This window comes from Callospermophilus lateralis, chromosome 16, assembly GCF_048772815.1.
Source record: "Callospermophilus lateralis isolate mCalLat2 chromosome 16, mCalLat2.hap1, whole genome shotgun sequence".
Classification (NCBI taxonomy): domain Eukaryota; kingdom Metazoa; phylum Chordata; class Mammalia; order Rodentia; family Sciuridae; genus Callospermophilus; species Callospermophilus lateralis.
In genome coordinates, this window is record NC_135320.1 from 91,769,533 (window position 1) to 91,782,636 (window position 13,104).

Here is a 13,104-nt window from a genome sequence, read left to right on the forward strand (position 1 = left end):
ACACAACCCAGGAGACGGTCATGACTGTGGCGAAGCCAACAGCCTGCCCACCGGCACCACGTCTTGTTATTCGTGAAGAAGCAAGCACCAGACAAGACTCCTTGTCTTGAAGCCTTGTCCCTCCCAATCCCCTTTGATCCGCTATAAATAAACCAAATGCAGGTTCCATCTTTGCTAGAAGCCATAACCCTATGTTCAGCTTGGCCTGTTGCTGCCCCTGCTCTGAAACTATATTTCTGTGTCCTGTGTTTATTTCATAGTCCTGTTTTCTTAGCTTTTATTTCTCAGCCAGCCCGTCCCTCTGGAGGGGAACCCTTTCCCTCACTCATGCGGGACATGTGCGAGACCTTTTTCATTTTTTATTTTGGGATAGTCTCAATAAATTGCCTCGGCAGGCCTTGGACTTTTGATTCTCCTGCCTCAGCCTCCTGAGTACTGGGATTATAGGCAGGTGCCACAGTGACCCACTGGGGCCTCTTAAGGACAGTGCCCTCCTCTGTCACAAGTATGAATTCCTTCATTTACCCCCATAGGCCCCATCTCCTCAAGCTATTCAACAAAGGAATTTGGGTGGGGGGCGGTGGTGTCAGGGTGGCCTTAACCTGACTGTAAGTATGGCCTTAGCCTAAGCAACTCCATTTTAAAATAAACCTGCAATCCCACCAGGCACAGCCTACAGATCCCTCCAATATGTCAATTAGGCCTAGCCTGATAAAGACAAGTCACTTTCCACAACCCTGATAAGAGTCAGGGTGAAGACACATGTCATTTGCCTTCGCCCTGATAAGAGTCAGAGGTATAAGATCAGGGTGGCAAATCACCAGACCATATGTCCTGACTCTAAAATGTAAGATGTCATTAAGAAACTTGGTAACAGCTGACGAGGACCGAAAGGAGCCCCAAAACTCAGTATAAATGATGGAGCAAATGAACACTCAGCCAGCTGACACTGATGCCCACATGCCGGAAAGCCTGATGAGGACCGGGGCTGACATCCCCACTCCTCTCTTGGTTTGCCTGATCCCCTGCATCTTCCTCACCTCTCTCAAACTCCATAGCTTTTTGCTCTGGTGAGAATGGCGACATCTCCCTATTACCCTCTCCTCAACTGGCCATCAACTCCACACCAGGAGCCTCCATCGGTTCCTAATCTGATCACTGGGGTCTGAGTGACTGCATCTGCTGGACTTAAAAGCCTAGGACGTGAGACTCCAGACCTGGCACTTGAGTTCAGCAAGCGAGGGAATGTCTGTGATAACTAGGTCATGGTTAGGTGTGTCTGCAGTGCTTAGAGTTGACTTAGAATTATTTGTATGAAGTGACTATGAATATTGCAGTGCCCAGCATTAAGGATCATCATTTTCTTGATTAAGAACCTATAGAGTGAAATTGTATTGAGTGATTTGAGTGAATAAAACATTGAAAAGGGCAGAAGCGCATGGACATTCTTTATTTCTCCCTCGACTGCATAAGTGGCAACTTTGCCCATCTCAACTAGGGGACACACATTTACACCTTAGCACCATCTATTGTGTTCCTGGTTTTTGTTTTTCAGTTCTAGAATACACATTTGAATCTTTTAAATTTCCATTTAGGGGGCTGGGGCTCAGCGGTAGAGCGCTTGCCTAGCATGTTCGAGGTGCTGGGTTCGATCCTCAGCATGACATAAAAAAAAGAATAAATAAATAAATAGAGATAAAAAATTTCCGTTCAGTATCTTTCACATTGGATATTTATCAAAGTAACTTTCGGGTAAATCCCAAAAGGTAGATCTGTTTCTGTTTCTGATCAACTCTGGTATTTTAGACTGAAATTCTGGTTGTCGTTCATGAAGAGCCATCATGGCCATCTGGGCTCTGGGCTTACTTTAGTTTCTGGCAGGTGTTAGCAGGGCGTCTCCTTGAGGAGGGAGGGCCCAGCTGACTGGGGCTGGGCTCGTGCTGAGGGCAGCCTGCTCACGGCTCACCCTCCTCCTCGTTCTGAGGCCCTTGAGGAGTCAAGGAGAAAGCAGGGGCTCGCTGGATGTTAACTAGAGGAAGCTCCTCAGCCCTGGGGACTGCTTGAGAAGGAGCAGTCTCCAGACCTCACCACTTGGTACCTCTCTGAGGACTTCAGAGTGGTTCTGTGTGTTTTGTTAGCTTCTCCAGCTGTCAGTGGGCGAACGTGGGTCTGAGGTCTGCAAAGAAAAGCCCAGAGCATCTCTGTGACCCAGCTGTGAGTCTGATCTCTAGGTTCTGTCCCTCTGATATGAGGCCAATCTGGACAAGGCCTTGATGCCTCATTCCCTGGGACAGGTGATGTGGGGCTGGGACTACTCCAGAGTGACAGGTGTGAGACCACTCAGAACAGCCATGCTGCAGGCCATACTCCTTACGGCCTGGTGAGGAGGCCCCATTCCTGGAGTTTCCGCTCCTGGCTGCTGAGGCAGAAGCAAGTGTTAGGAGAGGCAGAAAAGCCTGCTGGTCAGGAATGCCCTCTACTGCAGCCACCGCAGCTGGTTCTGTCGAGGCAGGGCAGAGGTGGGAGAGAACCAGGCAGGTGGCTGCAGGCGGTCCCCCAAGGCTGCGTGTGTCCTGGGCACCTGCACAAAGTCTCGTTTGGTTCTCAGAGGAGGCCAAAGCCTGTGGGGGAGCCTGGTCACAGGTACCATGGCTCAGAGAGTGAAGCCTTTCTTGGAAGTGCAGCAGTCAAGTGAAGGCCACCCCATGGGTGTCCAACATACCTTCTGATCTGAGCGCTCTCTCACCCTGCCCACTTCCTGGTTCCCCATCTGCTGTATAGGCAGCTCCAAGCTCACCACAAGGGCTGGGCCCCTCTGCAGCCCCATATCCTGCACCCCACTCCACCACTTTGCTCTCCACAGTCCTAGCCTCACATGGTGGTTTGCAGGCCCTGACAACTGTGATTCTGCCTCTGTCCCAGGAGCCACTGGCTCTGATGGCTCTGTTGCCTGCAGTCCTGTCAGGCTTCCTCTTGGGTGTGTCTGCCTTCCCCCACATTCCCTCCTCCTAAACCCAGACTGTCCCCATCTCTGGCACATCCTTCTCCTCAGCTCCCTGGTTCCAATGACAGCTCTGACAGGTGACGGCACCAGAGAGCAGACAGGGGCAGAAAGACCCCTATCTCTGCCTCACACGGATTGGTTTCGACAGTGAGGGAGCAGGAAACCCTGGCAGAGCCACTGCCTCTGGAAATGCCAAAAGGGAGGCTAGCCAGGGTCAAAGGACTCATTCTGTCCAGGGCCCTGCAGGGCATTTTCCCCAAAGGCTATTTCAAAGGAAGAATTGAGAGTCCTGCACAAAACCAAACTCCAGAACTAGAACCAAAGCTGGAATGTTTCTCTCTACCATGCCGAAGCAAGAGGCCTGGAAGGACAAGGGCGAGGCCAGCAACGGCAGCCCTGAGTCCCCAGACTGACGGCACATCTCACAGACAGAGCCTCTTGCCAAACAGAGTTGTGCTTGTATGACATAAGAAGAAACAATCCCTGAAACTGACCATTTGGCCATCCATTCCGCAGCTCCCACCACTGCTGGCTCCTCTTGCCTGGGCTGATGGCCAGGGGCTTCACTCACAACCTGGGGGCTGCCCGGCCCTTGACCTGCTGAGGGCCCTGCTCTCTGAACAACCTCTGAGGTGGCACAGCCTGCTCCTGGACAGTTCCCTTCCTGCCTCCCCTCCGCACAGAGTTGCTAGTGCTTCAGGGGTGCCTCCTCCTCAGTCCTGCCAGCTGACCCTGTCCCCCCACCCCTGCACTGGGGACTAAACCCAGGGCCCTCCACATGCAAGGCAAGGGCATACCACTGAGCCACATCCCAGCTCTTTTTTTTTCTTTTGAGACAGGGTCTCGCTAAATTGCTGAGACTGGCCTTGAACTTGGGATCCTCCTGCCTCAGCCTCCTCAGTTGCTGGTGCTATTTCTGATCTTCCTTCTCTCTCTGGTAAGTGCATCACTTCAAAGGCAACTACAGGCTGCTCTAAGGTCTCTCTGGAGGCTGAGCTCCAACTATGCCCACCCCCACATCCCACTGGGGGCTCTCATGGGACACATCTTCATTCCCTCACATGATCCCCACATTCTTTTACCTTCTAGATCTTTCTCAGATCTACTATTCCTTTCTCCCCAAACTGTCCCCACCCCAGGCCTGAGTTGGCTCTGATAGGGCTCTGTCTCTGGAACTTTCATTCTCCCCAAGAAACCCATAGCTGGCCCCAGCATGGGAATCCCAAAGACTAACACCTCACCTGGCCCAACAAAGACTCACGCAGCCAGGATGTGGCTCTCTTGAGCCTCAGTGCTGGGGTCAGGCCTGCTGTCCAAGGCAGTCCTAGGCAGCAGGAATACCAGAATGCTCCCGCCAGGCTCAGCAGCAGCATAGCTTCACCTCTCTCAGCTTGGATCACCCTGGCTTCCTCTCAATAATGTGTTCCATATGACTGTGATTCGCTTCCATCCCACTTTCCATCACACCATCTGCACCACCGAGGACAGCTTGTGAGAGAAGTGCCGCTCTGGGACTTCAAGGCCAGGTGGGCACACAGGACTGGCTGCATAGCCAGGCAGCTCACCCGGCCTCCAGTGTGTCTGCATTGAGGCCTCCTCCTGGGGGGTGCTGGGCAGGTGGGTGAGTGGGTGGGTGTCCTCATGGCACACTCCACCTGGGAGATGCTGTCACCTCCAAGGAGCCTTGCTCTGCCCATGCTTTGTGGCACAAGTGAACTGGGGGGTCAGCATGGGCATGTGTGTCTCTCTTTTGAGCAGGCTATGATCTGTGAGTGCCAGTCCAGGTCTGCTCAGGTGATGTTCAGGTGATGCTCAGGTGATACACAGAATACAGATTCTCAGCAGAAAGGATCCTGGACGTCTCAGCTGGGGGTCTGACCTCCTCCCTCCACACCTCCCTGATGATAGAATACAACATCTGCTTGCACACACGTTGGCAGCCCTCCTGTGGACCTGCTTCGTCTTCCAGACATCACCAGGTCTCTGTCCCAAGGTCTCAGTAATGGTAGAAGGGGCAGGAGGAGAGGGCTCAGCTGCCTGGCATTGAACTGCCCCCAGCAGGTCACAGATAACACCAGACTGCAGCACCGCACTGGCCGAGGGCCAGAGCACTCTCCGAGTTTCAGGAGCAGGCCCCACCTGGGCAGACATGCTGGGTCGCCTCTGTGCAGCTAAGCCCAGTGGGTCTCAGATGTACCTCACCAGAGGTCAACACTGGGGATGGTCTACTTCTCCAATCACTATTTATTTACTTAGAAATGCAACTGCTTGTCCTGTGCTGGATGGTCCAGCCAGCAGGCGGACCACACCAGGGGTCTGAGTGGGTCTCTGATAGGCAACGTCATCAGCAGGGTGAGAGGCTGGGGCTGCCAAGACGAGCAACAGGCACAGGAACAGTGGCCACCAGAGGGCTGAGGGGCTAGGGGCAAGGAGCCCCACAGACTTCAAGCCTCTGCAAAGACCAGACTCATCAGCTCATGTGGCTAGAGGAGGTCCCATAGGGCTGAGGGCGGCTCAGCTGCCAGAGGTTTGGCAAGTGGGAGGACATTGGAACAGCTACCCATCTCTGTGATACCTGAAAGGCCCAGAGGGTCTTCTTTGTTCTATTTGGGACCCACCTCACTGAAGGCTCTGCAGGTGCCTGCTATGACAATGGGGATGCTGCCAGTCAGCCAGGCTCTTTTAACGGACAATAGCTCCCCAGGGATAGCAGGGTTGTGACAATGCTCAGCCAAAGGCCAGGTGGGCACATGGCCATACAGAGCATACATACAGTCCAGGAAAGTGCAGCAGGGGTCGTGGGGAAGCCTAGGCCTGTGCCAGAGCCAAAATCAATCTCACCACAGTGAGGATGAGCAGCCACCAGGAATGTGCTGGGTCACAGTGACCAGGAGGCCAGTGCTAAACTCATCTTATGACGGGGAATGAAGCCTGAGGAGTACAGAGCATGCCATAGTCATGGGTCACAGTGTGGGCAGGGCAGCTCGAGGCCCTTCTTGATGTTCCACAAATACGAATCTGAGAGAGAGACCACTGTCCGAGGAGGAGCCTAGGCTCTCAGGCCTTCGACCCTCTGCAGCACCATTGCCAGGTCACTCCAGGGACAGCACTGACCCTGGCCCTGAGACCCTACAACCAACCACTCACGAGGCAATGGAAGACCAGTGGGCTGAGGGCTGGCCCTCAGGGTCCTCCAGCTCCGCACAGTGAGCCGAGGCCCCTCCCTTGCCAGGACTAACAGGATCTTCCGGACTAGAGTTGAAAAGCACTCTGACACGAGTAGCCAGTGTTGCCCAGGCGTCAACCACATGCCAGGGACCTTCATACTTTACTTTTCCAATGGGGGACAAAGGCCGCACCCAGGACCCACAGCTATCTGTTCTAGGCAGCGACAAGAGTCTTCCCAGACGGGCCTACCAAGCCATTTTGGCAGCCTCCAAAGCCACCATAGGGCGGGCACTGCCCCTGCTTTCTGCTGAGTCAGACTCTGCTCCAGGTGCCCCATGCCAGCCCACCCAAGAGTCCATCTCGGGATAGTGGATGGATGTGGGGAGGTAGAAGGTCTACCTGTAGTGAAGCAGCTGGCCGTCTGTGCTATAATCCCGGTAGACCTCATAGTCCTTCTCGAGGATCACGCCTGGTGGTGACGAGCTGAAACACAGGAGAAAGGGAAAGATCCAGGTGAGAACGTGGGGGCTGCCCTTCAGCTGACTAGGGAGGACACGGCCTGGCTCCTGCTCATAAGGCTGTTGGGTATTTCTTCTGCCCTGCACCCGCCTCCTCCCACAGGGTCAGCCCATGGTGACCCATCCAAAGGCCACATGCCAGGACAGGAAACCAGCCTTGTCTAGTGTTTCAGGAACCTGAACCACTGGGTGGGAGCTGCTGCTCTCAGGATCCAGGGATGGGTCAGGGAAAGTCACAGCTTCAACCAGCACTGACAGGATGGCCTGAGGAAGAGGCGTAGCTAGAAAGATCCTCACGGGGCTGTGTGTGCCTGAGTGCCAGGCTTGGCACACTCAATAGAGATCTAAGAAGCAGGTGACAGAGTGAGCACTTATCTTGACAGATATTCACAAGGCATGTGATCAAACTAATATATATTAATGATTAAATAATCAAAGAACCCTTGGTACCACCTATAATACCAACCACTCAGGCAGCACAGGCAGCAGGATCGCAAGTTCAAGGCCAGCCTGGGCAAGTTAGCAAAACACTGTCTTTAATAAAAAATAAAAAGGGCCAGGTGTGGTGGCGCATGCCTGTAATCCCAGCAGCTTGGGAGGCTGAAGCAGCAGGATCACAAGTTCAAAGCCAGCCTCAGCAAAAGTGAGGCACTAAGCAACTCAGTGAGACTCTGTCTCTAAATAAAATATAAAATAGGGCTGAGGATGTGGCTCAGTGGTCGAGTGCCCTAGAGTTCGATCCCTGGCACCAAAATAAATAAATAAATATAAAAAGATAAAAAGGGCTGGGGATGTCAGGTGTGGTGGTGTCCCAGTGACCATGGGAGGTTGAGGCAGGAGGGTTGATCACAAGTCTGAGGCCAGCCTGGGCAACTTCAGGAGGTCCTGTCTTAAAATCACCTGAGAAAACATTGATTTGGCACAACTGGAGATTAAGTGGAGTCTGCTAACTTGAATCCATCATAAGCCACTCCCCTGGACTTGGCCATCATAAGTACCAAGGATATTTTGGTCAAAGACAGCAGCTGAACATCCTGTCACACAGCAACCCAGCAGCCAGGGAGCCACATATTTTATTATGATTTTTTTTTTTTTAAACTCAGGGTTGAGTCAAATTTTCTGAATATGAAAAACTTCTTTTGATCACTATTAAACACTGTGAATGGCTTTGGAGATTAGTTTTTGTTGCAGACTTGGTAACGTTTCTTAATGAATTCAACCTAAAATCACAAGGCAAATGGTGACAGCCTGTGAAACACACTACAGCAGTCACTGCAAAGACAACTAATATCTCAGTCACAAGCAACGTCGAGCTCTTTATCCACATACCACCCTGTGAACATTACCAGAGGCATGATCCCATTCCCACACATATTTGTAGCAGGTGTCTTCCACGCTGAAGCTATAGTTCCAGCAGAATCTTTCAGACTCTGACACATGTGCAAGCATAAAGGAAACTTGTGTTTCAAGACCTACTTAACGGCAGTTAGGAGCTTCTGCCTAACCTTCAGTCAGGTGTGACCAACCTGCAAGGCACTGCCTGATAAAAGACACACACCAGGAGAGCAGTCTAAGAGGATTTGATAAATGCCAAGTCACAAATATGCTCAATTAAAATCATGTATGTGCAATCCAGGTCCAAATCTGGCAGCACCTCTGTCTATGAAGAACAGCAGCCTCATCACCCTGCTGTTCCCTTAGGATGCCACATGCTCTGCTGGAGCTGCTCACCCTCTCATCTGCTGTGTTTACCCTCAGGGACCCTGTTCCTGCTCACAACAACCAACCAGGGATAAGCTGAGCCAGCAATGACAAGGACAGTGGAGTCAGCAGCAAAGGGTAGCAAGAGCTGTTTCCATGTGCTCCCTATGTTCAGAGTGAGAAGCAGACCCAGCACATCGTGCAGAGGCATGGAACATGCAAAACCAAATCCAAACTCTATATATGAACATCACACCTGAAAGGGATTGACGGGGGTCAGCCCTGAAGAAGAAAAGGCCAGCGGCTGGATGCACAACACAAGAAACTGCTCACGATGAGGCATAAAACAAAAATGTCTGTGACCAAGCAGTCACACACCTGGTGGCCTCTGTAGCTGGGGGACCCTGACCACAGGCTCCCACTGCAGATCAATCTGCCTGACAATGCAAGTAAGGTCCTGCACCTGAGCTACCTGTTTCTTCACTTGTACAATGAGAATGACAGCAGCAGCCCCCTCTTGGGGGATTCAGGAGAATCAGTCCCCAGCTATGCCAAGGAAGGGCAACCCTTCAACAAACAGAAGTCAAGTACCAAAGATACGACTCTATTAGCCAGGAAAATACCCACTGGGGGGCCCCTCCTGACAGCTCACTGAGAAACTGCCTGCCCAGGTTTTCTGGGCCTAGAAGGTTCTGTTTCTCTAATGAGCTCCTGGATCTAGGAATCCAGGTGACTAAGGACAGTGTCAACAAAGAGCAGGTCCTGAGCAAAATGGGGAGGAAGGAGCCAGAATGTGCATCAGCTGGGTCACAGCCATCCCCTCACCGGCCAGAAACCCCCAGCCCTCATTACTACTCACAAGTGGAGAGCCAGGAGGCAGGAGCTGCGGCCAGGCAGCCACATTCAGGCCCCACGCCACCCCCTCCCAGGGGGACCACCCAGTGCCAGCCAGCCCCGACCCTCCTCACCTGCCACTCTCCTCCTTTGGGGTCCCCAGTGCTGCGGGCCTCCCTGCCCTTGTGGGCAGTTCCTGTGCCCTCTCCGGGGCTTCAAGCTCGGGCTCCAGTGAGGAGCCAGTGCTGCCATCGCGGCTGCCACGGCCGGGACTGCTGTCAGCCGAGGCACGAGGGGACTCTGTGTTCTGCTTCAGCGTCTGCAGCTTGGCCAGCGGGATGATGTCGCAGTTCTGCGGGCGGTGCCACACAGTGCGCTGCGAGGCGGCACTGTAGTAGTAGAAGCGCGAAGTGTTGGGGTCAAAGAGCTCCCACCACTGGTCCTCGCTGGTGCGTTTGATGCGTACTCCGGCTGGAGGGTCCCACACGCACTCGCCGGTAACCAGGTTGGCATACATGCGCTCCCGGGTCCGAGGCTCGATGATCTCCACCCACTCCAGCCTGTGGGGACACAGGTGAGAGAGAGGACCCACTCTCACTGCCATCCCAAGAGCACCAGGCCCAGGTGGCCTCTCGCTGAGCAGGAACACCACCACTTCTGCACAGCGGGGTGCGGGGGTGGGGGCTTTCTACTGGGGAGCTCAGCCTCCGGCCTTACGATGTTTTTTTCTAATTAAAAAGATAACCTGTGAATAATGGAAACTAAAGCATCAGACAAGACCATTTGAAAACAGGTAAGTTTGAAGTCAGGGTGTGCTTGGGCGACATCTGGCATTTTTAAGCTGCTTCCAGGTTTCTACATGGAAAGAATAACCCTCTACAGCCTTGGAATGCCTCTCTGTGGGGACACTGCCTCTGCCTGGCTGGTTCCTCCATCATCCCTCACTCACTGACCCTATGGTGGCCCAGAGTAAGGGGACCTTCATCACATCCATGGTCTTTCTCCAATGACGGTGGAACCAGTCCAGGGATAGGGCTGCTCAGAAAACAGACAAATGTCTGCATTTGCATCTGCCTTCCTGGGGAGTACTGCTGCTGCAGGTGGATTCTGCACCTATAAGCCCTGATGCCACATGGGAAGAAGCAAAGTCAAGAACTTAACTGGGGGGGGGGGGGCGCAGAAAGGTGCATAGCTGTCACTGCTGCCTCTCCAAGCCTCAGGCAGCAGCCCTGGATCTGTTTTGTTTTGATACTGAGGAAGGCACCAGGGGTGCTTTATTGCTGAGCTACTACCCCAAGCCTTTTATTTTATATTGAGACAGGGTCTCACTAAATTGCTGAGCCTGGCCTCAAACTTGTGATCCTCTTACCTCCACCTCCCAAGTAAGGGGTTACAGGCATGAGCCACTGTACCTGGCAGACCCCTGCTTCTTGCTGATATTGATGTCAAGTGCCTCAGCCCTTCCTTAATTACAGGACCCTGGTCCTGTGAGTGGATATCACAGGCAGAGAGGCTTGTGGCTGGGGAATATTCTGGGCAGGGGCTCACCCTTCTGGGTGTCAGGAGGCTCTGAGGAAGACCTCACACAGCCAGAAAGGGAAGCAACCAGCTCTGAGCCCGAGTGGGCTGGAGACAGGTATGTTTGAAGTCAGAAAGCAGATGGGAGGGGGAAGAGGGCGCAGAACGATCAGTCTCTGTGATCACAGAAATTGAGGTCCACTCAGGAAGCTGAGCATTGCCATCCTGCAGAAGCATCTCAGAGCCCTTCATCCCACTGGGCTGAGCTGCCCTTAGGGTATTTCATCCCTGACTCCTGGACAGTCTGGAGGGGCATCTGTTTCATTACTGGCATCTGAGTGCCTCTGCCAATATGTATGGATGCCTGGGTTTGGGTCACTCCCCTCCCTCTGAGTGGGCCCTGGTAGCCTGGCAGCCGTAGTTCATCAGGTCAAGTGGATGCTCTTGGGGATAGTCAGTTGGGCCACCTGGTCAAGGGGGCACTCAGACCTCTCTCTATGGTTGATAAGCTTCTCATAGGGAGACATGTCCTGCCTGTTTCAGGAGTCATCATGGAAGCTCAAAGTCATGGGTTGAGTCTGATGCAAAGTGGCATCTGAGCAGTCCTCTAGTGCTGCCCAGTGCTGCTCCCTTTGCCCTCTGCAGCTTTGAGTGCTGATCAAGAGGGACTTTGTTGTGTCAGCAGGGGTGGGGATGGGGGTGGGGTGATCCTGTCTTTTTTTCTGTGTTTTCCAAGTTTTCCACAATGTTCACAAGATTACTTTTGTTATCGAGAAAACACACACACACACACACACACACACTATCTTGTATAAAAGAGTGCATTTTTCAACTATGGTATGCAATAAAACTTTCACAGTATCAAAATTTTGACGTTTTACAGATGCAGTAGGCATACTTCCACAAAGCACCTGCGCCTGCACGGTCCTGTGTAGCGCACCCCTCTGTGGAGGGAGCCATCATGGCGTCCCTGAAGGGGTGTTTTAAGATGAATGCAAAATTGATTGCCAGGAAGGACTGTCATAATCCATAATTAAATGAAGCTATACAGCCTCATTTTCAAAAGCCATGAGTCTCCTTCTATACATACATTTGTATAGAAATCATTGGAAAATAAACCCAAAGATTAAAAGGGGTCATCTAGGGGGCTGGGGCTGTGGCTCAGCAGTAGAGCACTCACCTAGCACGTGTGAGGCTCTGGGTTTGATCCTCAACACCACATAAAAATAAATAAAATAAAGGTATTGTGTCCAACTACAATTGAAAAAAATCTATTTAAGGGGCTGGGGATGTGGCTCAAGCGGTAGCGCACTCGCCTGGCATGCATGCGGCCCAGGTTTGATCTGCAGCACCACATACAAACAAAGATGTTGTGTCTGCCGAAAACTAAAAAATAAATATTAAAATTCTCCCTCCCCCCTCTCTCATATATATATATATATCTTTTAAAAAAACCAAAAATCTATTTTAAAAAAGTGGGTGTCATCTAGGAGCAGTAGAATCTGGTGTAATTTTCCCCTTTTTACTCATCTAATTTTTTTCCCAGACTTTGTAACAGAAAATTTCAAACACACAGAGACTGGTACAATGCATTGCCACATATAGTTGTCACTTGCTCCTGATTACTAATGCAGTGAGACATTCCTCTCACATTCGCCAGCTGCTTACATTCCTCATTTGCTAGACATACAAGACTTGCTGTTAAACTTTTCCTTCTTACTGACTGGCAGGAGTTGTATTTTTAAACACACCTGCCCTCAGTTATATGTTAAAATAATCTACTATATGTCTTGTCTTTTTACTCTCTTTATGACATCTTTGGTCTTTTGATGAAAACATTTTATTTTTACTTTTTAAAATTATGTTTGTGGTGGGGCTGGGCTTGTGGCTCAGCAATATGGTGCTTGCCTAGCACGTGCAAGACGCTGGGTTCAATCCTCAGAGGGAGGCAGGGAGGGAGGGAGGGAGGAAGGAAGGAAGGAAGGAAGGAAGGAAGGAAGAAAGGTATTGTGTCCAACTACAGTTTAAAAAAAAATTATGTCTGTGGTACTGCTTGAACCCCAGGGTGCTTGATCACTGAGCTAATCCCCCATCCCTTTTCATGTTGAGAAAGGATCTCGTTAAATTGCCCACGATGGCCTTGAATTTGTATCTTCCTGCCCTATCCTCCCAAGTCTCTGGGATCACAGGGGTCACCATCACACCCAACCCTTGGCTATTCGTAACCCTTCTCTCTTTATGGATCTTAGAATTGGTCCTTGAATTCCATTCACAACCTTGGGTACCTGTGTGGGATCTCCCCTCAGCCTACTGACTGGTGCAGGGAGCACAGAACTCTCTGTAATTCGTGGTCATCCCCAG

General features: G+C 51.8%; 1 protein-coding gene across 2 annotated transcripts in view; it reads right to left on the reverse strand.

Moving 5' to 3' along the window:
• The window catches only part of Arhgap39 (Rho GTPase activating protein 39), a 77,951-nt gene that overhangs the window by 18,643 nt on the left and 46,204 nt on the right, over positions 1–13,104 (reverse strand). For both annotated transcript variants that reach the window (XM_076835538.2, XM_076835536.2), the window contains exons 3-4: positions 9,360–9,785; positions 6,572–6,655 (exon numbers count right to left, since the gene is read on the reverse strand). In XM_076835538.2, coding sequence (XP_076691653.1) covers positions 6,572–6,655; positions 9,360–9,785 — 510 coding nt within the window. The remainder of the gene's footprint in view (positions 1–6,571; positions 6,656–9,359; positions 9,786–13,104) is intronic.